The 23,438-nt window shown below is 35.5% G+C and overlaps 1 protein-coding gene across 25 annotated transcripts in view; it reads left to right on the top strand.

The window, feature by feature from the left end:
• The window catches only part of SUPT20H (SPT20 homolog, SAGA complex component), a 50,838-nt gene that overhangs the window by 21,359 nt on the left and 6,041 nt on the right, over nt 1–23,438 (top strand). For 8 of the 25 annotated variants that reach the window (XM_035302514.3, XM_008998152.5, XM_078375310.1 and 5 more), the window contains 14 exons: nt 5,692–5,831; nt 7,430–7,586; nt 7,676–7,732; nt 9,244–9,315; nt 10,762–10,919; nt 12,659–12,685; nt 13,230–13,262; nt 14,022–14,139; nt 14,947–15,049; nt 15,198–15,356; nt 17,306–17,375; nt 17,768–17,922; nt 19,973–20,028; nt 21,755–21,874. In XM_035302514.3, the coding sequence (XP_035158405.1) occupies nt 5,692–5,831; nt 7,430–7,586; nt 7,676–7,732; nt 9,244–9,315; nt 10,762–10,919; nt 12,659–12,685; nt 13,230–13,262; nt 14,022–14,139; nt 14,947–15,049; nt 15,198–15,356; nt 17,306–17,375; nt 17,768–17,922; nt 19,973–20,028; nt 21,755–21,874 (1,425 nt within the window). Of the gene's footprint in view, nt 1–5,691; nt 5,832–7,429; nt 7,587–7,675; nt 7,733–9,243; nt 9,316–10,761; nt 10,920–12,658; nt 12,686–13,229; nt 13,263–14,021; nt 14,140–14,946; nt 15,050–15,197; nt 15,357–17,068; nt 17,376–17,767; nt 17,923–19,972; nt 20,029–21,754; nt 21,875–23,438 lie in introns of all 25 variants that reach the window. The other 17 variants (XM_035302507.2, XM_035302504.2, XM_035302509.3 and 14 more) reach the window with 5 other exon arrangements.

The raw sequence follows: 23,438 nt of genomic DNA, 5'->3' as shown, positions 1-23,438 counted from the left end.
GTGTTAAAACCTGTGCATACTTCTCGGGAGTTCTCGTATAGTATTCTTCAGTTCCATTAATTCACTTATATTCCTCTCTAAATTGTCTATTCTCGTTAGAATTTCGTCAAATCTTTTTTCAAAGTTCTTACTTTCTTGACATTGGGTTAGAACATGTTCTTTTAACTCACAGAAGTTTCTTATTATCCACCTTCTGAAGCCTGATTCTGTTAATGGAATGCACTCGTTTTCCATCAGGCCTTGTTCCCCTGTTGATGAGGAACTGTGATCCCCTGTAGAGGGAGAGGCATTCTGATTTTGAGTATTCTCAGCCTTTTTACGGTGGTTTCTTCCCATCATTGTAAATTTATCCACCTGTTGTCTTTGTAATTACCAATTTTCAAATTAGGTCTCTTAGTGGACGTGCAACTTGTTAATTCCCAGGGCCGAAATCTGAGCAACCCACTGCACCGGCTAAAACAGCGGCATCAAGATTCTTGGTGCTTTTCTGTCTGGGAGTCTCCCATCTGGCTTCCCTCCTGAATCCCTTCTTCAGTCAGCTCCAAACATTGGCCAAAAGGGGAACCAGTCCTGTTTACTCTGCACCAAGAACCGCTGTGCTGGGGCACTGGCAAAACCGCAGCGCCTACTGCAAGAGTCGCGTTGGCGACCTGTGGGGCTCCTCCGCTGGGAATCTCCTGGTCCTTGAGCAAGAAGAACTGGTCTGAAAGTGTGGCGTCCTCTAGTTCTCTGCGCTTTCACTGGGAGCTACAAGCCTGAGCTGCTAGTGGTCAGCCATCTTGGATCTCTCCAACTGAGGGAAAATTCTTAGGAAAATTTCCAGTTAAAAGGTGCAAAAGAAATGATAGACTTTAAAAAAAAAAGTTCAAGGCCGAGACGGGTGGATCACAAGGTCAAGAGATCGAGACCATCCTGGTCAACATGGTGAAACCCCATCTCTACTAAAAATACAAAAAATTAGCAGGGCATGGTGGTGTGCGCCTGTAATCCCAGTTATTCAGAAGACTGAGGCAGGAGAATTTTCTAAACTCAGCAGGCGGAGGTTGCAGTGAGCCGAGATCACGCCATTGCACTCCAGCCTGGGTAACGAGCGAAACTCCGTCTCAAAAAAAAAAAAAAAGTTCGAAAATTTTAATGAAGTAATGAATATGGACAGCAGTAATTCTTGTATGTGAAAACCATTAGATGGTAGGTTAATGGGAAATTTTATAATGTAGAAATCTAAACCTACTGATTGAAGATGGGACAACCAGTTATTGTGTACCTTTTGGCTTGATGCAACAGTGGTAATAGCACCAATAAAGAACTTCCTGTCCAAAAAAAACAGAGAGCCCATATTAAATCAAGTCTCTATTTGTAACTAGCAGTTTATAGGAATTTAGTGAATAAAATAAACTCTTAAGTGACACAGCAAAGAAGCAACCAGGCAGATCTACTGACATGAGAAAGCAGTTGGTCAATTCTAACAAATTTTTATTTAGCAATATTATTAATTGATTCATTTTAAAAAAAATAGCCATAGCTATCAAGATACTTCAGAGGTTAAGCAAAATAATAGGATTCAGTAAAGTACATTATGTGATAACAGTAAAGAGCCTGTATGTACTTTGGAATTGGGTATATAGAGTTCACACAATATTAGCAGAGTCATTTTTATTCTTGTAATGTAGTTAAGCTGATTATATGGGACTGTTACTTCGCAGTTACTGAAAAATGCCATAACTGTTTATGTCCCTATAGGTTTTGTGAGAGGATTTTGTTGTTTGCCACTTTATCCCCAACTCCTAAGAGGTATAGGTACTCAAATACAGTATAGGTACTCAAATAGTTTGTTGAATTAATGAGTAGCCACTCTTACAATCTGAGCATTTCATACTCTGCAAATTATAGGCATATCTCAGAGATATTATGGGTTTGATTCCAGAGAACTGCAAAGAAGCAAATACTGCAGTAAAGCAAGTCACATAAACTTTTTGGTTTCCTAATATAAAAAGGTTACATTTATACTATGTAGTTGACCTTGAACAACACAGATATAAGGGGCAGTGGCCCTTATGCAGTCAAAAATCCATGTATAACTTCTGACTCCTCTAAACTTAACTGCTGATAGCCTCCTGGGAAGCCTTACTGGATTTTGTTTTTTGTTTTGTTTTTTTGAGGCAGAGTCTCACTCTGTTACCCAGGTTGGAATGCATTGGCAGTCTCAGCTCATTGCAACCTCTGCCTCTCAGGCTCAAGTGATCCTCCCATCTTAGCCTCCTTAGTAGCTGGGACTATAGGTACATGCCACCATGCTCAGCTAGTTTTTTTTTTTGTTTTTTGTTTTGGTAGGGATGGGATTTCACCATGTTGCCCAGGCTGATCTTGAACTCCTGAGCTCAGGTGATCTGCCCACCTGGGGCTCCCAAAGTACTGAGATTATAGGTGTGAGCCACCATGCCTGGCAATTAACATTTATTTTGTGTGTTTTATGTATTGTGTTCTGTATTCTTAAAATTAATTACTAGAGAAAAGAAAACATTAAGAAAATCATAAAAGAAAATATGGTTACTATTAATAAGTATATCATTAAAGATCTTCATCCTCATCATCTTCACATTGAGTAGGCTGAGGAGAAGAGGAAAGGTTCATCTTGCTTTCTCAGTAGTACAAAAGTAGAGAAGATGGAAGGGGAGGCAGAAGAGGCATGCACACTCGGTGTAACTTTTATTGAAAACTGTGTAAGTGGACCTTGATAGTTCAAATCCATGTTGTTCAAGAGTCAACTGTACTGTAGTCTATTAAGGGTGCCATAGCATTATGTTAAAAAAAAAAAAACAATCTATATGTCTTAATTTAAAGATAATTTATTGCTAAAAAAAAAAGCTAATGATCATCTGAACCTTCAGGGTGTCATGATCTTTTTGCTAGTGGAAGGTATTGCCTGGATATTGATGATTGCTAACAGATCAGGGTCTGACAGATTGGGGCAACTGTGGCAGTTTTTAAAAATAAGACACAGTGAAGTTTGCCCTGCCGATTGACTGTTCCTTTCATGAAAGAGTTCTCTGTAGCATGTGATGTAATTTTACACTGCAGTAGAACATCTTTCAGAATTGGAGTCAGCCCTCTAAAACCCTGCTGCTGCTGTGACGTCAACTAAGTTTATGTAATAGTCTGAATATTATGTTGTCATTTCAGCAATGTTCACAACCAGGAATAGATACCATCTGAATAAACCACTTTTGCTGGGCACGGTGGCTCAAACCTGTAATCCCAGCACTGGGAGGCTGGCAGATCATGAGGTCAGGAGTTCAAGACCAGCCTGGCCAATATGGTGAAACCCCATTTCTACTAAAAATACAAAAATTAGTCGGGCATAGTGGTGGGCGCCTGTAATCCCAGCTACTCAGGAGGCTAAGACAGGAGAATTGCTTGAACCCAGGAGGCAGAGATTGCAGTGAGTGGAGATTGTACCATTGCACTCCAGCCTGGGTGACAGAGTAAGACTCTGACTCAAAAAAAAAAAAAAGAAACCTTTCTGTGCTCATCCATAAGAAGCAACTGGTCATCCATTCAAGTTTATTCATGAGATTATAGCAATTCAGTCACATCTTCAGGCACTACTTTTAATTATAGTTCTCTTGCTATCACCACACCTGTAGTGATTTCTTGTCCTGAAGTCTTGAACCCCTCAGAGTCATCCATGAAGGTTGGAATCAGCTTCTCCCAAACTCCTATTAATGTTTCTATTTCGTCCCCCTCCTGTGAATCATGCATGTTCTTAGTGACATCTACAATGACAAATCCTTTCCAGAAGGTTTTTAATTTACTTTGCCCAGATCCATCAGAGGAATCACTATCTATGGCAGTACAAAAAGTATTTTTTAAATATTAAGACTTGAAATTACTCCTCGATCCATAGGCTGCAGAGTGGATGTTGCATTGGGATCTATGAAAACATTAATCTCCTTATATATCTCCATCAGAGCTTTGGGTGACAAGGGCATTGTTAATAAGGAGTAATATTTTGGAAATCTTTTTTGTGAGCAGTAGGTCTCAGTAGTGGTCCTAAAATAATTTGGTTAACTATGTGGTACAGAAATGTGATGTCATTCAGGCTTTGTTGTTCTGTTTATAGAGCACTGACAGAGTAGTAATTCTTAAAGGTTCTAGGATTTTCAGAATGTTCAAACAAGCATTGGCTCTAGCTTCAAGTCACCAGCTGTATTAATCCCCAACGAGAATCAGCCTGTGCTTTGAAGCTAGACATTGACTTCTCTAGCTATGAAAATTCTGGATGGCGTAGTCTTCTAATGTAAGGCTGTTTCATTTAATTGGAAATACTGTTGTTTAAGGTGACAGCCTTCATCAGTTATCTTAGATGTTTTGGATAACTTGCTGCAGTTGGTTTATCAGCACTTGCTGCTTCACCTTGCACTTTTATGTTTTGGAGACAGCTTCTACTGTTAAACCTCATGAACCAGTTTTCTGCTTCAAACTTTTCTTCTGCAGCTTCCTCACTGCTCTCACATCATAGAGTTGAAGAGAGATGGGATTTTGCTCTGGATTAGGCTTTGGTTTAAGGAATGCTGCAACTGGTTGGATCTTCTGTCCAAACCACTAAAGTTTTCTTTGTATCAGCACTAAGGCTGTTTTGCTTTCTTACTTACAGATGTTCACTGGAGTAGTGCTTTTAATTCCCTTTATGAACTTTTCCTTTATATTCACAACTTGGCTAACTGGCACAAGAGGCCTGACTTTCAGCCTGTTGCAGCTGTTTATAGGCCTTTCTCATTAAGCTTAATAATTTCTAGCTTTAGATTTAAAATGAGAGATGTGTGAGTCTTCCTTTCACTTGAGCACTAAGAGGCCATATTTTGCCTAGGAGTAGATTCCTGAGAAGAAGAAGACAGGGTAGGGATGTGGCACACAGGGGAGTGGTAGATCAGTGAAGCTGTCAGAGAAGATACATCATTTCTTGATTGAGTACACTTCAAGTATCACAGATCACCATAATAGATTTAATAATAATGAAAAAGTTTGAGATACTGAAAAAATTACCAAAATGTGACACAGACACAAAATAAGTGTGTGCTGTTGGGAAAGTGGCACTGGATAGGCTTGCTCAATGCAAAATTGCCACAGATCTCCAATATGTAAAAAGTGCAATATTTACAAAGTACAATCAAATGAGGTCTACCAGCATTGAATTTCCATTAGAAGTTTCTTGGCTGGGAGCGGTGGCTCACACCTCTAATCCCAGCACTTTGGGAGGCCAAGGTGAGTGGATCACCTGAGATCAGGAATTGGAGACCAGCCTGGCCAACATGGAGAAACCTTGTCTCTACTAAAAATACAAAAAAATTACCGGGAGTGGTGGCAGGCTCCTATAATTCCAGCTACTTGGTAGGGTGAGGCAGAAGAATTGCTTTAATCAGGAGGCGGAGGCTGTAGTGAGCCGAGATCATGCCATTGCACTTCAGCCTGAGTGACAGAGCGAGACTGCCTCCAAAAAAAAGAAAAAGTTTATTTATGCATTCTGGTTTCTAATGTTTACATGCACACTAACATTGGAACCTAAAATACCATATTTTACTGTAGTCCTTATCAGAATTCCAGGGAGTATTTGTAGATTAAGTGCTATGTATAATTACATATTTGAAAATCTTAAATCTGGTATTGACATATGCTCTTTCCTACACATTTCAGGAAGACAAACTTTTGCTGGAGAGCCAGCTCATCCTAGCTACAGCTGAACCACTCTGTCTTGATCCTTCTATAGCAGTCACCTGCACTGCAAACCGACTGCTTTATAACAAGCAAAAGATGAACACTCGCCCAATGAAACGGTAATTGTTGTAGAAGATTAAACCAAAAGTAGCTCTAAATTTTGCTATTTATGGTATCTTTTCCCTCCAAGGTATAGTTGCTCTGATATTGGTGGGGAAGGGTAGAGATGAGGGTCTCTCTTTGTTGCCCAGGCTAGTCTTGAACTTCTGGACTCAAGTGATCCTCCCACTTTCCCTTCTCAAACAGCTGGGATTATTAGCATGACCAGCTGTACGAGCCTCTGATTTTTATTTTTTTGAAAATAGGATTTATTTTTAAACCTTACTTTCTTTAAGTCATTGCAGTGAAAATAGGATTTTTAATGGTCTTGTACTACATTTTCTTATATAGTATTTGGATATTTTTTTTTTATGCTCTCTGCTTTAGATTGAACTGATGAATTTTCTGCAGTCTTTTAAAGAACAAATTTCCTCTTAGGTTTATATAGTCTATTTGCCAAAAAGATAAAGAGGCTGAGATCAAATAAGAACTGAAAGAATAATTTTTTCATTACTTTCCTAATAACAAATGACTAATCTAATTGTTATTAATCTTACTTTTAAGGTAAGAATTTGTAATTTAGTTTTGAAATTTGAGAACATATTATAGTTTTAAAAGTCAGTTAGTTATAAACTGACTCTAGGCATATCTATCTTTTTTCTGTTTTTGAAACAAACCAAGTTTATGCCTCCCTTGGCATCTTTTAAAAATATCTCTGCTTCAAATACTTATTCCCTGATTTTTCAGAATATTTCCTTTTCCCCACCTTCTATGGTAAACATGAGGGGATTTTTCCCTATTAGTCACTGTGAGAACCTCTTTGAGCTCCTGGAGATAAAACGCCCTAAAATGTGGAGGCTCCCAGTGACTAGATCCCCCTGGAGTTTTGAATCTCTCAGACATGTCCACACTAAGCCTCCAGCAATTCATCAATTATACCTGAGGTTCCCTACCCCAGCACTAGTTCCTGAGGAGGTTTGTGCTAATGGGTTTCTGCTTTAGCAAGCCATGATGCTCTGCATTTGCCTGTTGGTTTCTCCAAGTTTCGGGCATTGGTTTGTCCTGTGACCACACCATTTTTATGGATCTAAGAAGAATTTTTAATTTTTCTGTTGATTCAGCTTTTTACTTGTTAGGATGAGGTGGCAGCTTCCAGAGTCTTAAATGCCTGTACCCGAAACTGGAAGTTATCCCCTTCATCCCCATCTTTCCATAGCTAGTTCCTTCTCATCATTCCTGTCTCAGCTCACATGTCGTTTCTTCAGACTCTTTGCCTTCCTCCCCTCTCCCTGTTCCCTTCCCTAATGTTGACCTCCTTACTCCATACTCTCCAAAGTACTGTTTTTTCTCTTACTGCTTACTGGTATCTGAAATTCGAAATTATTGTATCTGTTTACTTGTGAATATCTCCTCTCCCTCTAGACTTGATAGCTCTATGGTAATGGGAATTTTGTTTGTCTTAACTCATTTTTATTTCACCAGTTTCTAGGACTGTGCTTGGCATGTGGCAGTGTTCTATAAACATGATTTGTACATATTTGGCACTGACTAGTTTCAACTCACATATGAGTTTCTTTTATTAGTGCCGTCTAGCTCAAATCTCTTAATATTATTTCAGGTGTTTCAAGAGGTATTCCAGATCCTCTCTGAATCGGCAGCAGGATCTATCTCATTGTCCACCTCCTCCTCAGCTGAGGTTACTTGATTTCTTACAAAAAAGAAAGGAAAGAAAAGCAGGTCAGCATTATGACCTCAAAATTTCTAAAGCAGGAAATGTAAGTATATATTTTTTAAATAAAGGTTATTATGCCAAAAGCCTATCTTATTTCAAGTTTTCCATTTCTACTGTTTTTAATTTTTTCAGTGTGTAGATATGTGGAAACGGAGCCCCTGTAATTTGGCCATACCTTCTGAAGTAGATGTAAGTCAGTTCATGAATTGCTTTTTTTCATATAAAGTTCCTAAGTTTTGCCATTCGGTCACATACTTTGAGAAAACAACAGAAAACATTTCTTTTAAAAACAGTGATTTAGATCATACTCTAAAAAAAATTTTTTTAACTATATGATTTATTTCAAAAAACATTGAAAAATGATTTTTAGAAGCTGTGTATTATTCTTTTTTCACATTAAGTTGAAAGAACATAACCCCTTAATATAGTTGTGTTTGGAGCAGGAATGGCAAACAAAACAATTTTAAAATGTGGAAAAATATAGTGTATGTTACATAATCACATGAAATCTTTTTTTCATATTTCTTCATAATTTCCTAATAGTGCTTGTTTCCTCAAAGTGGTTAAATTTTTAGTAGTATTTAATAATATGACTTAAAAAAAATAAAGATTAATAATACTAGAGAAGTGACCAGGATTACGAACATTGGGCTGTATTCTTTATTGAGCCATTATGTGTATGAATTATAAATGACTTGAAGACAGAAAAGGGATGTGTTAGATGATCCTGTATTTTTCCTTCTCCTGTGTTCTTTTTTATATTCACTCAACTCTTTACACTTGTTATTTTCAGATTTGTTCTGTTGCATCCTTTCCATGCTGGCACATGCATTATTCTTACTATTTGTGATTTTAAAAAAAGAAATTGTGCAAAGCACAGTAGACTGTATATACAACTCAAGGAAGTGTAAGCCATATTATCTTTTGGTAGCTTATGCACTGTTCTTCAAGGAACATGGCCTGAGAATAGAATTTCATTGTAAATACAGAAGGGTGGAATTTAGCTTTGGAGGGCAAGCTGGAGTACTTCCCAAACTTTAATGTCCTTACAGATCACCTGGAGAGCTTGTTAAACTGTAGTTTGCTACTCAGCAAGTCTGGTCTGAGTCCTAAGATGCAGTTCTACAAGCTCCTAGGTTATGTGGTGCTGGGGTCCGTGGACCACACATTGAATAGCAGTGCCCTAAAACAAAGCGTCTTAGTCTAGCTCAATCAGAAGAATTACCTAGGGTATCCGTTAAGCACAGAGATTTCAAGCCCTGTTCAATATCTGCTTACTTAGGATTTCTAAGGGACAGACATGAAAATCTGTATTTTTAATAGGTACCCCAGGTAAGTCTAAGTTACTCTTAATATCATGGTTGCCAGTAAGTTAATATTTGACTCTCACAGATGCCTAGGACATGTACAGAATATAGGACGTATACAGAATATATGGCCCAAGTCTGACTAGAAAGTAGAAACGGGTCAAAAACTTTCATCAGCTTTTAATATTTTACCTTCCCTAGACTTTCTTAGTTTTGTGTGTTAAACTACTTAAGCATAAGTCGTTGATATCAGTGATTTAAGAATTCTTGCACTAACAAGTGTAACGAGTGTATTGTCAAGTAACTTAGTTTCTTCTCTTTGGTCAGAATACTGATCTATTTTATCTGATATGGATTCTATTTTATGTGGTATTTCTTGATTTGATTGTTTAGGTGGAGAAATATGCTAAAGTGGAGAAGTCTATCAAATCTGATGACTCACAGCCAACAGTCTGGCCAGCCCATGTAAGTAATCATTGCCAGTCTGTGTTTCTAATCTGGCCTCTCAATTTACTAAACATAAAGTGCAATTGTCATTAGTTTGGGACCTTTTTTCTTTTTTAAATAATTTTCTGGGAGTTCCGTGAATTACAAGAAGTAACTATTTTGTTTACCAAAGTACACTTTGCATTTTAAAGAGCAATTTTCTTTTTTTGTTTTTTTTTTTTTTTTTTGAGATGGAGTTTGGCCCTTATCACCCAGGCTGGAGTGCAATAGCGTCATCTCAGCTCAGTGCAACCTCTGCCTCCTGGGTTCAAGTGATTCTCCTGCCTTAGCCTCCTGAGTAGCTGGGATTACAGGCGCCCGCCACCACGCCTTGCTAATTTTTGTATTTTTAGTAAAGACAGGGTTTTGCCACATTGGCCAGGCTGGTCTCGAACTCCTTGTCTCAGGTGATCTACCTGCCGCGGCCTTCCAAAGTGTTGGGATTATAGGCCACTGTGGCTGGCCTTAAAGAGCAATTTTAATGAAGAACTTCATTTTTACTTTGGGTTTGCATATTGGTAGTTCTGATTTGTTTTGTTTCAAATTAATAAATTCTTCTAAGGATCCCTTTTAACAGAAGTGTTCTTCATAAGTTTTCCTGATTGCAATAATAATGTCTTTAAAAAGGAGAAATAGGTATAATATTTAAATTAGGTGAACCCTAGGAGTGAGATGACGAGAGATGTTTTTTGTGTGTGATAGCAAAAGCAGACAAATTATAAATAGAAACAGATCTGCTTTTGAAAGTTCTATCCTTTTAATATTATTTAATATTTGCAATTCATATGTCTAGTATGAAATTCTACCGTATTAAGTTTGATTAACTAAACATGCCATTGGAACTGTCATTCCCAAAGTACCATGTAAAAAAGAATTCTGTACTGCCCTCCTGAGTATAGACAGGCAGGGCAGCATGAGGATCTGGGGTGCAAGCTGAGATATAGACTGCTAACTCCTTGTGTGAACCTAGGCTAGTCATTTAACCTCTCTTTGCTTAATTCCTTGACTTCTGATATGGTGATAATAACATTGCCAACCAGAAGAATATGATGAAGCTTACTTGAGGCAGTCCCTGTAGAATGCTGAGAACAGTGTTCAATAAATGTTCATTGCTATGATTTCCAATATGTATATTAGTATGTCTCATAATGTATCTAATGATGTATTAATATTGTTACATGCATGTACATACTTCATAGTATATGTTAATGCCTTATTAAATGCATACTGAGTGCCCATATAGTTTTTAAGAACCATGCTGTGCTTTATTCTCATAGACAGTCTTAAACATCTTTGTAGGCTAAGTGTTGTGTGTCTCCTATTGTCAGATACATGTTAATGTGTCAATTTATTTCTGATTTTTACTAATTCTTATTGCCTACTTGCTTGTGAAGGTATTTATTTGGGGTGCTATGTCTTTTTCAGGATGTAAAAGATGATTATATATTTGAATGTGAAGCTGGCACTCAGTATCAGAAAACAAAGTTGACCATCTTGCAGTCACTTGGAGATCCACTTTACTACGGTAAAATACAGCCATGTAAAGCAGATGAAGAAAGTGACACCCAGATGTCTCCATCACAGTGAGTTCTATTAAATACAAGTAACTGAAAAAAAATAAGGCACCAAGAATTTATCTAGTAACTAACTACTGATGAACCATTAATGAATAAAAATTTCTCTTTGGGAATTCACTTACTAGTTAAATATAACAATTAGATTTGGCAGTAGACCTAAGTAAACTTAAATCATAGTTACCATGTTGCTCAAGAGTTACTAAAAATAAGTTTTTTAGGTTGGATGTGGTGGTTCGTGCCTGTAATCCCAGCACTTTGGGAGGCTGAGGCAGGCGGATCACGAGGTCAGGAGATTGAGAACATCCTGACTAACATGGTGAAACCCTATCTCTACTAAAAATACAAAAATGAGCTAGTTGTGGTGGCGTGGGCCTGTAATCCCAGCTACTTGGAAGGCTGAGGCAGGAGAATAGTTTGAACCAGGGAGTTGGAGGTTGAAGTGAGCCAAGATCACGTCATTGCACTTCAGCCTGGTGACAGAGCAAGACTTCATCTCAAAAAATAATAATAATAATTTTTTTTTAAAAAAACTACCTGTGTTTAATTATTTTTATGCTTGTTTTGAAGGCTATTCCTGTGATATCCTTCTTTATATATTTATGGCTCTTATGACTTTAACCTGTTTGTGAACATGAAGTGTTTGGGTAGTATGTTTAAAATAGGAAGAAAGTTTACTATAAATGTACAAAGATGCTTGGTATTTTGGCACTGCATGTAAGGATGCAGACTCAATGCTTAATGTAGTTATTGGCCCTACATGTTAATATACATACATATATATGTATATATATATATATATATATATATATATATATATATATATATATGTATGTTATATGTGTGTGTGTGTGTGTATGTATGTATATATATGGAGAGAGAGAGAGAGAGAGAGAGAGAGAGAGAAATGATCTTCCAAAATGTATGAACTACATACATTTGGTACTAACAGTATTTAGTTTTATTTTAATTGTTTTACTATTTGTTTTTTTAAACCAAACAGATGCTGTTTTGAAAAAAAGGGGGAAAAAAACTCAGCAGAAAAGGATGGGGCCAGGTCTATGTTAATTGTAAAGCCTTTACTTACACAGAATGCTAATTGAAACTACAGTAGAAAGGTGGATTTTTAAAGAGCAACCCCACCAATATTTAGGTAAAAGTCAGTGAGAGGAAATAGCAGGGAATCCTCAACTTATTTTTTCACATGACCAGTTTTTATTATAAAAGGATTGAATATTTTGATGATAAACTTTTTTTAAAATGATGTACATTGCAGTAGTTTATTTCTGAATCTTCAGCATGCATTTTTAAGGAAGCCATTTTTTCCCTTTATTTCTATTTTAGATTTAGGGGTTAAGTGTGCAGGTTTGTTTCAGGGGTATGTTGCATGATATTAAGGTGGGTGTCTATTGAGCCCACCACCCAGGTAGTGAGTATAGTACCCAATATTGATTACTTATAAAAATCTTTCACTTAAAGACAATATACATTGGCCATTTTAAATTTATTAACTTACTCCTATAGAAAACAAGGGTGATACATGTTATGTCGTGAAAAAATTGGTCTATAAAGCCAAATGACTAATTTGTTTGACAGGAAGAAAATTGAATTTTTTACCTTTACATCAGAGTAGCTGCATGATTTAATTATCTTTCAGTCATTCTTCCATACTCATATAGTATTTAATAAATTATGAAGTCAAAGTTTGAGCTGCATTAACTAAGTTTTTTTTACATTTTATATTTCAGCTCCTCCACAGATGATCATTCAAATTGGTAATTAAAAATAAACTACTTTAATCTGTTAAGAGATTATATCAATGTCAAACTCTTTAAAAGACTTGCTGAAGTTATTTTATTCGAATTGGAGATGAATATGTATACCTTGTTTGAAATATATTCTAAGGACCTGTTATGTAGACATTAATAATAACTTCTAAAATTGCAGGTTAAAGTGAGAGGAAGGCCAAAGACCTTTGCACATGGTAGTTCAGTGATTTCCCTGTAGGACCAATAGTTGAAAGGGTATATAGCACTGTAACTTTCAGCCCAAATTATGTTTTAATAAATAAATTTTGTGCCAAAAGAAAATCCCTTAATTAAATCAACCAAGTTATTCACATTATTTCATAATGCATGCAAAACTTAGTGATTGTTTTATATGTTTAAATGCAATACAGTTTTTTCCATATCTTGGTAGATTTAACACCAATTTATATTACTGTGACTAAAACATGGAAGATTTCAAAAGTAATCCCAAGGCTCCTTAAGACAACTTTTACCTAATTCTTTTCTCTCCTTTTTTCCTTAAACATTTTAGGTTCATTATTGGCTCAAAGACCGATGCTGAGAGGTAAAAATACTTGCATCTGTATTTTTGGTCAGGATGGATATGAAAAATTTTTCACCCTTATAGGTTAGAGAATACTTCACTAAGAGTTAAAAAATTTGATTTTGGTTATGTATTAACCACATATACACTATTTAATATTTATGGGCGTCTTGTAAAATTGGGGCATTGCACAGTAAAATCTCTAAGGTCCTTTCCAAATTTAAAACTTTATTGATTTTAGAAAGATGTTTAAAAGCTTATGATACACCAAACTATTAAGATTGGTTCTTTTTGTGGGATGAGATTTTGGGGTGGACTTAAATGCATTTATCCAGTGTTTATAATACCTAGGATTTTTTTTCATATAATTAAAAAAAGAAACAAAAAAAGTTTAAAATTTAGTTTTGTTTTAAATAAGAAAACTTAGATATATTTACTATAGTTAAGGAAGATGATTTCTAGATAGTACTTTAATCAGAATCTAAGAAGGGAAGTGAATATTTTCTTTGGCTGCTTATTAAGTAATCCCTGTAATTTCTGCATTATAAATAAGATATTGAAAGAATATCTTTAGATTGTTCTTTAGCAAAATGTTTTAGACAATTTTACATTGAACAGATTAAAATTATGTACTTTTAACACAAAGACAAATTGCCTAATTTTAATTTTTATGTCAATTTTGACAGAACCTTTTTTCCCCATTATTATTCTTTCCTATAAAATGAATTTCTGTTTAAAACTGGTTATCTAATCTTTACCTGTTTTCTCTTGATATTTTAGGGTAGTCAACCAGTACCAAGAATTAGTCCAGAATGAAGCTAAATGTCCGGTCAAGATGTCACACAGCTCCAGTGGCTCAGCCAGCCTGAGTCAGGTTTCTCCAGCAAAAGAAACAGAAGTGTGTTTCATTAATGTTACTTCTTTGTCCCAGTTATTTCACAAGTAATCTGGGAAATGTTAAGAATCATTTTTTGAGGCCAGGCGCAGTGGCTCACACCTGTAATCCCAGCCCTTTGGGAGACTGAGGCGGGTGATCACCTGAGGTCAGGAGTTTGAGACCAGCCTGAACAATACGGTGAAACTCCATCTCTACTAAAAATATGAAAATTAGCTGGGCATGGTGGCACATACTTGTAATCCCAGCTATTCAGGAGGCTGAGACAGGAGAATCTCTTGAACCCCAGAGGTGAAGGTTGCAGTGAGCCGAGATTGCACCACTGTATTCCAGCCTGGGCAACAGAGCGAGACTCTGTCTCAAAAAAATGATCATTTTTGAGGAGTGGAGATACTGTTTAGTTTTGTTTTTACTTTTGCCTTTTTTTAAAATTTAACTGTTTGTAATATTTTTAAATGTACACAAAGATTAAAAAAAATTATAACGAATACCTGTGTTCTAGTTATTAGACTTTAACAGCTGTTATTTTCCTTTAATAGATAGGCATGGAAGGGTAGAAGCTTTGTTTTCATCTTCTCTGCCTTTCTCCCTAAAACTCTTTCTTCCCACCCTATTACTCAGAAATCTTTTCCTCATTCTTTATGTATACCATAATATATTTCATGGGTCTCATGTGAAATTTCCTCTGTAATACATGTAGTATTCAATCTAACTACTAAGAGCACTTCGCAGAGTTAAAAATTGTGTTTTTATCTGAGATTTATAGCAGTATTTATTTTAACAAGTATGCTTTATGTCACTGTCTTTTAGCAAACTGAAACCGTGTCAGTTCAGTCTTCAGTATTGGGGAAGGGTGTAAAACATCGACCCCCACCAATCAAACTTCCCTCAAGCTCAGGAAATAGTTCCTCAGGTATTACATTTCTTAGTTTTCTGCAGTCTAGAATAAGAAACATTATATAATCATAATCTCGTTTTTAAAACTTTGCCCCCATTTTGATTTCTACAGTTCACAGAATTTTGAATTATAGATTTAGAAAATAACTTTTATGTTCTTCTAGGTAACTATTTTACACCACAACAGACAAGCAGCTTTCTCAAATCTCCAACTCCTCCTCCTTCTTCTAAACCATCAAGTATTCCTCGGAAATCATCTGTGGATCTCAATCAAGTTAGCATGCTTTCTCCAGCTGCCCTGTCACCTGCCAGCTCATCACAAAGTGAGTCATAACTTAAATTCTTCATTAAATCTTCATAAGCTTTTGCATTAGTGTTTCTTAAGACAGCTTTTTTCAACCTGTGAAGTAGTGATATCTGAATGTACTGTGTACCCAAAATGTATAAGTTGCTAGAAGCTTCAGGCAGAGCTCTTGTTATTGTATGTATTATGTCTCTATTGTAATTGTACTTGTTTTTCTGTATATCTGTATGCATTCTGCATATACCTTTCTTATAGACTTGCAATCTACACATCTCCTTAAAAAAATAATCTGGTAGTTACATGTGGCAATAAGATTTCAAAATATTTTTTATTCCAGTGTACCCTAGGATCATTTTACATATTTATGTAAATTGTGCGGCTGATATGAAAAAAATGTCATAAGAGTTGTTGCTGCAGGTCCTATCTTTGTATATGTAAGAAGTCAACTAGTTCCAAGGTGGTGATACAATAAACTGAAAAACAATATTTCAACAACACTCCTACACTCTTTTATAAATTGTTGTCAGTTACTAAAATGTTATGATCATGAAGCATTATTCTGAAGATACTGAAATGTGATTTTTACTACTGAATACTTTTTTTTAACATCAAGAAGAGTTTTACAAGAATGCTAACATTAGTTTGGGAATATTTCTTCAAATTAGTAAATATCTGAAAGGTACCAATTTGGGGAAAAGAGTCATCCAGTTTTTTAGATTTTTTGTAGATAGGTAATATATGCTGAAAGTTTGAGTACACTGCACAGTGATAGGGTGGTCTTCGCATTAGATATAAACATCTTCATCTTGATAGCTCAAAAGGTGTAATTTTTCTGCCTTCTTGTTTTGCACAAAGAAAAATATATAAATTTTCTGAAAGTCTTATTCACACTTCTTATGTTGTGGGTATGGATTATGGTAAATCTACTGCACACAGTTGTTACTTTAAGTAAGGGTTGAGTGACAGCTTCTGGACATTCACATTTCTTTCCTTTCTTTCTGCAGGACATGAAAGCTAAAAAAGAAAACACCTCAAGAGCTTTTGGTTTTACTTTTTTGGTTTTTGTTTTTTGTTTTTGTTTTTTTAAAAAATTGATAAACTGTGCATACTTCATTCACAACAGATTTTCTATACATTCTACATTTAAACAGAAGTACACAGTTACTGTTAAAGATGCAGTATTATCTATCAGATATTTGCTTTATTACTGTTTTTTATAAATTCGTTTGTCAGGATAAACTTGATGTGTTAGGAATTAAACAGGTATATTTAGGTGCCAAATACGATTGTTAACCATATGTAACTTATTAAATATGTTCACAGTTTATCTCAGACTTTTACACTAAAGAAGCAATATTTTTAAATGAAGTCTTGAATTAATGAAATCGTAAATAACAAATTAATTTGAATTCCTTTTGAACTTTTTAGGCCAAGGGCAGCATGTAGGAAACTAACTTTTAAATGGGTATTGTGGTAGAATATAACTGTATATTTATACTGTTACTGCAATAGCATCTCTAATGGGATTTTTAGGTGATATACTGCATCCTTAATTGTAATTGAGTGTAGCAACACTCATGTATCGTGTAGAAATTAACACTTGCAGTTAACTGCTTTAAAAAAAAAAAACTAGAACAAATTGTCAGTGCTAAGTAAGATTCCATTAACCTTATTTTAAAAGGACTGGCCATTTATAACAAACCAGCAATTTTTATTTTTCTCAATGAGCAGGATCTGGAACTCCTAAGCCATCTACTCCTACACCAACCCCTTCATCGACCCCACACCCTCCTGATGCTCAGAGCTCAACTCCTAGTACCCCTTCAGCCACCCCTACTCCCCAAGATTCAGGCTTCACCCCTCAGCCCACTTTGTTAACTCAGTTTGCTCAGCAGCAAAGGTCTCTGAGCCAGGCAATGCCTGTAACAACCATTCCTCTTTCCACCATGGTAACATCTATAACTCCAGGAACCACGGCCACCCAGGTCATGGCAAACTCTGCTGGACTTAACTTCATCAATGTAGTGGGCTCTGTTTGGTAAGTTTGCGTTGATGTCCTGATTTTTTTTTTAAGATGGTTTTAACAATCTAAATTCTTAATTTGTGAAATTAAGAACAAACTGCATATTACTCAGACTGAACAGGAATAGTTTAGATATGGACAGAAGCTGCCTGACATGAGTGTTTTAATTTTAAATAATACATTTGTTAACTGCACAAAGATGATACCTCATCTTGTTTTTGATACTTCACCTTGATAGCAGCTTAGAATTTCCTGTTTATCCTCTGCATTATCATCTTTGAAATTTAAGACAAATAAATAACTAGTTGTGTTTGCTTAGTAGTATGTTTTTTTAATCTGAGGAATTATGTGGCTGATTTTTTTTCCTTTTACAGTGAAGTTTAATGCTTTGTCTTATTCTCCTGCAGTGGAGCCCAGGCTTTGATGAGTGGTTCAAACCCCATGCTGGGCTGTAACACTGGTGCCATAACTCCTGCAGGAATAAACCTGAGTGGCCTTCTACCCTCAGGAGGTCTGCTACCAAATGCATTGCCCAGTGCAATGCAGGCAGCTTCTCAAGCAGGTCAGAATGTTGGAAATAACCTCTAAAAAAAATTAAAGTATATGCTAAAGTAAAAATGTAATTTTAAGCGTAATGCTAAAGGCATTTAATGTCATTATTTCATGCAGTATTATATCACAGGTATTTCATTTCAAAAGCCTTTAAAGTTCTGATATTTGATTTAAAAGCCATCTAGCAATCAACTTCTGTGGAAAACTTGGTAAGCCTTTGAGTCTGTGCACATCTTTCTTTTACTTTCCAAATAACAAAATCAGTTTGGTAGCCTTATTGTCACTGTAGGTATTCCAGGGAAAATTACTGTATTTTGAAAATACACATTGTGCACAAGAGGCAACTGCATTGCAGTTAAGAGCCTGGATTCTGGAGCCAAACTACCTCATCTTGAATCCCAGTTGTGCAACTTAATTTGTGTAATCTTGAGAAAGTTACCGTTGTGTCTAATTTTCCTTATAAGTAAAATGGGAATAGCAATAATAACTTATAGTCATGAGGATTAAATGAAATATAATACAGATTATGTGCTTAAACTGTGCCTGAGACATGATAAGCATTCTTTTATTTAGGAGCAGTTATTACCTGTACAGGAAAACAGTTATAATAACTTGTGCTTATTTTTTTGATGCTCTTTAAAAGAATGTATTATAATATCTTAAACAATTCCGTGTCTACTGAGGAAACATTTAATAGAAAAAACCATCTAGAAAAATTTATTAAAAACTTCCTGTGAGTTATGAGAAAGAGAACCCAGAGAATATAATTAAACATGTTAACATGTCACTGTAATTTCCTAATTCTAGCTAGTGTTCTTATTTTAGTAAGCATAAATGTGTTTTAGTGGCAAAAGTCCTGGAAATGGAATCACATCTTGAGTTTAGGATATTTACATGTAATTACCAGTTGTACCAGTTACACGGTGACTTCACTTGCTAAACTGGGGCTTTACAGAAGTCACTACATTTTTCTCCCTTAGCCTCAGTTCAATTCACTCTAAAGTGGGAATAAAAATATCTTCAGTTGGTACTTAAGAGAAATAAATTAAGTATGAAAGTGCTGAAAGCTAGAAAGCATTATACAGATGTCATCCACTTTTAAAAGGGAGTTAAGCCATTTTTTTAAATGAGAATTTTTCCAGAAAGGGATATTTTTGCCAAATTTCAATCTGATTATACTTTTTGGTTTCTTATACAAGGCTTCGCTAGTATTCCATGTGCATTTCTTACCTCAAATTGTTTTTGAAAATGATCTGATAGAGAACTAGATACAGGTTTAAATAGTGTTCAAATTGGTATATTTTGTTATTAAGTAAAATATATACATACCTTGAGACCAGGGTAAGCAAACTACAGCACACAGCCTAAGCTGAGAATGGTTAGTACATTTTTAAAAGGATTGTAAAAAGAATAAGATGCATCAGAGGTCATTTGTGCTCACAAAGCCTACATTGTGGCCCTTTACTGAAAACGTCTGTCACCACCAGCTTTAAGCTAGGCTCTGTGTTATGTTACATAACATGTTTTTTAGGAATAAGTTCAGAATTAACAGCACTGTCTCCTCAATCTCAGTTTTGATCCTTATACACAAATTGCAACATTCTTTAGCATTCTAATTAGCATTTGTAGTTAAAAAAAATAGCATAGAGCACACCAGTTCTTAGAGATAGGATTATTATAGTGTACTATGTAGCACTGAGAAATGTAAATACATGCCAGTACCTGGAATATATTTGCACAGTAGTGCTAGTTTTATTATACTCATGGTGTTCACATAATTCTTGATGACTCTTTGTTCAGCCAACAGAAGAATGAAAAAGGAGTCTCAGTTTCTGAAATAGAGAATATAATGTACATCTTGTGCTTCACAGTTTTGAATAAAATCTCAGGATTGATAAATATTGAAGAAATTTTTTTTTGTTTTTAAGATTTTTTGAAGTATGGAAAATAAGCACATCTGTGCAGAAAGTACATAAGATTATTTTATATACTAAAGTGTAAATTATTTTCATGTGTAATAAACTTTCAATTCTTTTATAACCATGAGTTTTATTTAACAGGTGTTCCATTTGGTTTAAAAAATACTTCAAGTCTCAGGCCCTTAAATCTGCTCCAGGTAAACCTGAAATACTGCTTTTGATTAAATATTTTATACATTGACTTTTTTTCTAAATAATGTATATATGTATCAGCACTTGAAATTCTGAGGTCTGTTTAGAATCTTCTAAGGGTGTGGTTATTATTGATACCTTTGTATGATCAAGTGGATAAAAAAGAATCAGTATCCTATATACCACACTTTGGCTCCAGTAACCCTGCCTAATTATGAACTAGCTGTGCTAGTGGGGAGAATTTATACCTACCAAGGAGGATATTTGCCTATAGTAATAGTAGTGGGTATATTTAGAAAACAACTGCTTTCTCAACAGATGTTTTTGTATATATATATGTAATACTGTTTTTTGTGCTTGAAGGAGATTTTAAAAATAGGTCTGTGGCTCACACCTATAATTCCAGCACTTTGGGAGGCCCAGGTGGGTGGATTGCTTGAGCTCAGGAGTTCAAGACTAGCCTGGGCAATATGGTAAAACCCCATCACTACAAAAAATTAGCCAGGCATGCACCCGTAATCCCAGATCCTCAAGAGGCTGAGGTGGGAGGATCACTTGAGCCCAGGAAGTCGAGGCTGCAGTGAGCTGACATTGCGTCACTGCACTCCAGCCCGTGCAGCAGAGTGAGTCCTGTCTCAAAGGAAAAAAAAGGGGGGTGAATTTACAAATTCCTGGTCTTATGCTAGGTCCTCTAATTTAAAGAAGGAGTAAGCTATTAGTATAATAGTTTGGCAAATAGATAGACATGAATATAAAGATCTGTATATATAACATAGCAAAGCTATGGATTGATGGGAAATGACAGTAACAGATCAGCCACCCTGGCACTCAGAAATAACAGATTTTCTAAAAAATGGAAAAACTTATTTGTTTTTGCTGTATTTGAAAAGTATTGTTTTTCTTTTTAACCTGGAGTTTTATGAGTGCTTCTTGAAAAATTCTTTTTTAAATTCGAATTAATTGCATTCAAATTACATTTCCATTTTTTAAGCTATAGGGGTTTATATACGGACCACTTTGAGGTTCTTGTCCAAAAAAATACCAAATATAGAATTCTTAGATGTGTATAGTTAAAAAAAAAATCCTTGGGTCAAAGTATCTATCTATATCCATCACAGCTCATCATTAGGTAGATTTGGACATAGCATAGGTCAAATGTTCCATCCTCAATCAGTACATAATAAATGTAGAAAAATATAACAAACTAAAGGATTTCCATTCCTGTTAACACTGAGACTGATCTCTGTCATGACATAGAAAGTAGTGGTCTTCAAAAAGCTTTGAGATTCCTCACTGTGTTATATAAAAGATCGTGTATAATTTTGTGTTTTTGGCAAAACTAGAACAAATTTGTGGGGGGTAGCTTTTCATGCTATACATTTCTGATTCATAAGCTGCTTGTTTGTACTTTATAATGTATTTAATGCTCTTTTGTATTAATGTATAAAAAGTGAAATAAAAAGTACCATTTGAATTGGGATAGCTAACTACTAACTTGAAAGATTTATGTTTAAGAGTATTAACATACTTGGGAGCCGAAATAGGACTTAAAAATTGCCTCTTAATATATCTTTTTTTTAAGGGCAGCCAACTTGTTTTTTGTTCACCTGTTTCCTCAATAACTAAAAGAATGACAAATAGCAAATAATCCAAAAATATTTGTAGAATAAATTTAAATATTTGGTATAAAATAATGTGAAATTGGTTAATTTTTGTTTAAATTCTTAATAGCTTCCAGGTGGTTCACTTATTTTTAACACTCTGCAGCAGCAGCAACAGCAGCTTTCTCAGTTTACACCACAGCAACCTCAGCAGCCCACAACTTCTAGTCCTCAACAGCCAGGGGAGCAGGTATGGGTTTTCTAGTCTTCTATATGCTTTTACATCAAATTGATAACATTTTCTGGTATATTTCAAGCCTACTTCACGTGCTTTGTTAGTGTAAACATTTCCTGTACCGTTTTTATTAACAATGGTAGCAGTCAGCTATTGGGTACTTATTCCTAACAAAACTGTCATACCATACTGAATAGTAGGAATGAGATTCAGATAAATGGCTTGCTCATAGCCATACAGTGAGTGGCCAAGCCAGAGATTCAAACCTAGGTCTTTCTGCCCCTATCACTAGTATATTTTCTATCCCATCGTTATCTTTCTGTTTTTAGGATTTCATTTCTATTAGAATAGAGATGACCCTATTATTATAAAATGTAGGGCAGTGGGAACATACACAAAACAAATGTGTACACTGCCAAAGAGAATGAAATTGAAAAAGAACTGCAATAAATGACAGTAGAAGGAAGTACAAGTGCTTCTAAACTTTGGGTACACTGGAGTAATCTGAGAAACTAAAAAATACTGATTCCTGGGTCCCACATGTGTTTCTCTATCTCACAAATTATATGAAATATTCACCATTCCTTTTGCCCAGTTTCCCCCAGCTAAGTCTTAATTAGATACAGCTCATTTTCCAGTAGAGTCTTCAGGAAGGGTACATTCAAAGCTTACCGTTTTTTAATTCTAATCACATTAAAGATTGCTTGGCTAGGTATAAAATCTTTTTCTTTCAAAAAAATTAATTGTAAAGTACACATAAAATTTACCATTTTAACTTCTTCAGTGTGCAGTTCAGTAGTGTTGTGTATTCACATTGTTATGCAACAGATTTCTATTCTAGAACTTTTTCCATCTTGTAAAAATGAAACTATATCCAGTAAATAACAACTATTTTTTTTTTTTTTTGAGATGGAGTCTCGCTGTGTCACCCAGACTGGAGTGCAGTGGCGTGATCTTGGCTTACTGCAACCTCCACCTCTCAGGTTCAAGCAGTTCTCTTCCTCAGCCTTCCCAAGTACCTGGAATTACAGGGCACCTGCCACAGTGCCTAGCTAATTTTTTTTTTGGTATTTTTAGTAGAGACAGGGTTTCACCATTTGGCCAGTCTTGTCTTGAACTCCAGACCTCGTGATTCACCCACCACAGCCTCCCAAACAACTCTTTATTTCCTCCTCCCTAGGGCCACTATTCTACTTTGTTTGTATCAGTTTGACTACTCAAGATACCTCATATAAGTGCAATCATATAGTCATTTGTCCTTTTGTGTCTGACTTATTTCACTTAGAAAGGCTTCAAGGAACCTTCATGTTATAGCATGTGTCAGAATGTTTTTCATGCTGAATAATACTTGTAAATACCATATTTTGTATATATCATATTCATCCACTGATGAACGGATAAACAAGGTACTTGGGTACCTTCCACCTTTTGGCTGTTGTAAATAATGCTAGTATGAATGTGGGTGTACAGTTACCTCCTTGAGACCCTGCTTTCAACTCTTTTGGATATATACCCAGAAATTAGATTGCTGGTTCATGTGGTAATTTTTAAATTTTTTAAGAAGCACCATACTGTTCCA

The sequence above is a fragment of the Callithrix jacchus genome, chromosome 5, assembly GCF_049354715.1.
Source record: "Callithrix jacchus isolate 240 chromosome 5, calJac240_pri, whole genome shotgun sequence".
NCBI classification, from domain to species: domain Eukaryota; kingdom Metazoa; phylum Chordata; class Mammalia; order Primates; family Cebidae; genus Callithrix; species Callithrix jacchus.
The sequence above is the reverse complement of the archived record's forward strand: the minus strand, read 5'-3'. Positions and strand labels throughout refer to the sequence as shown.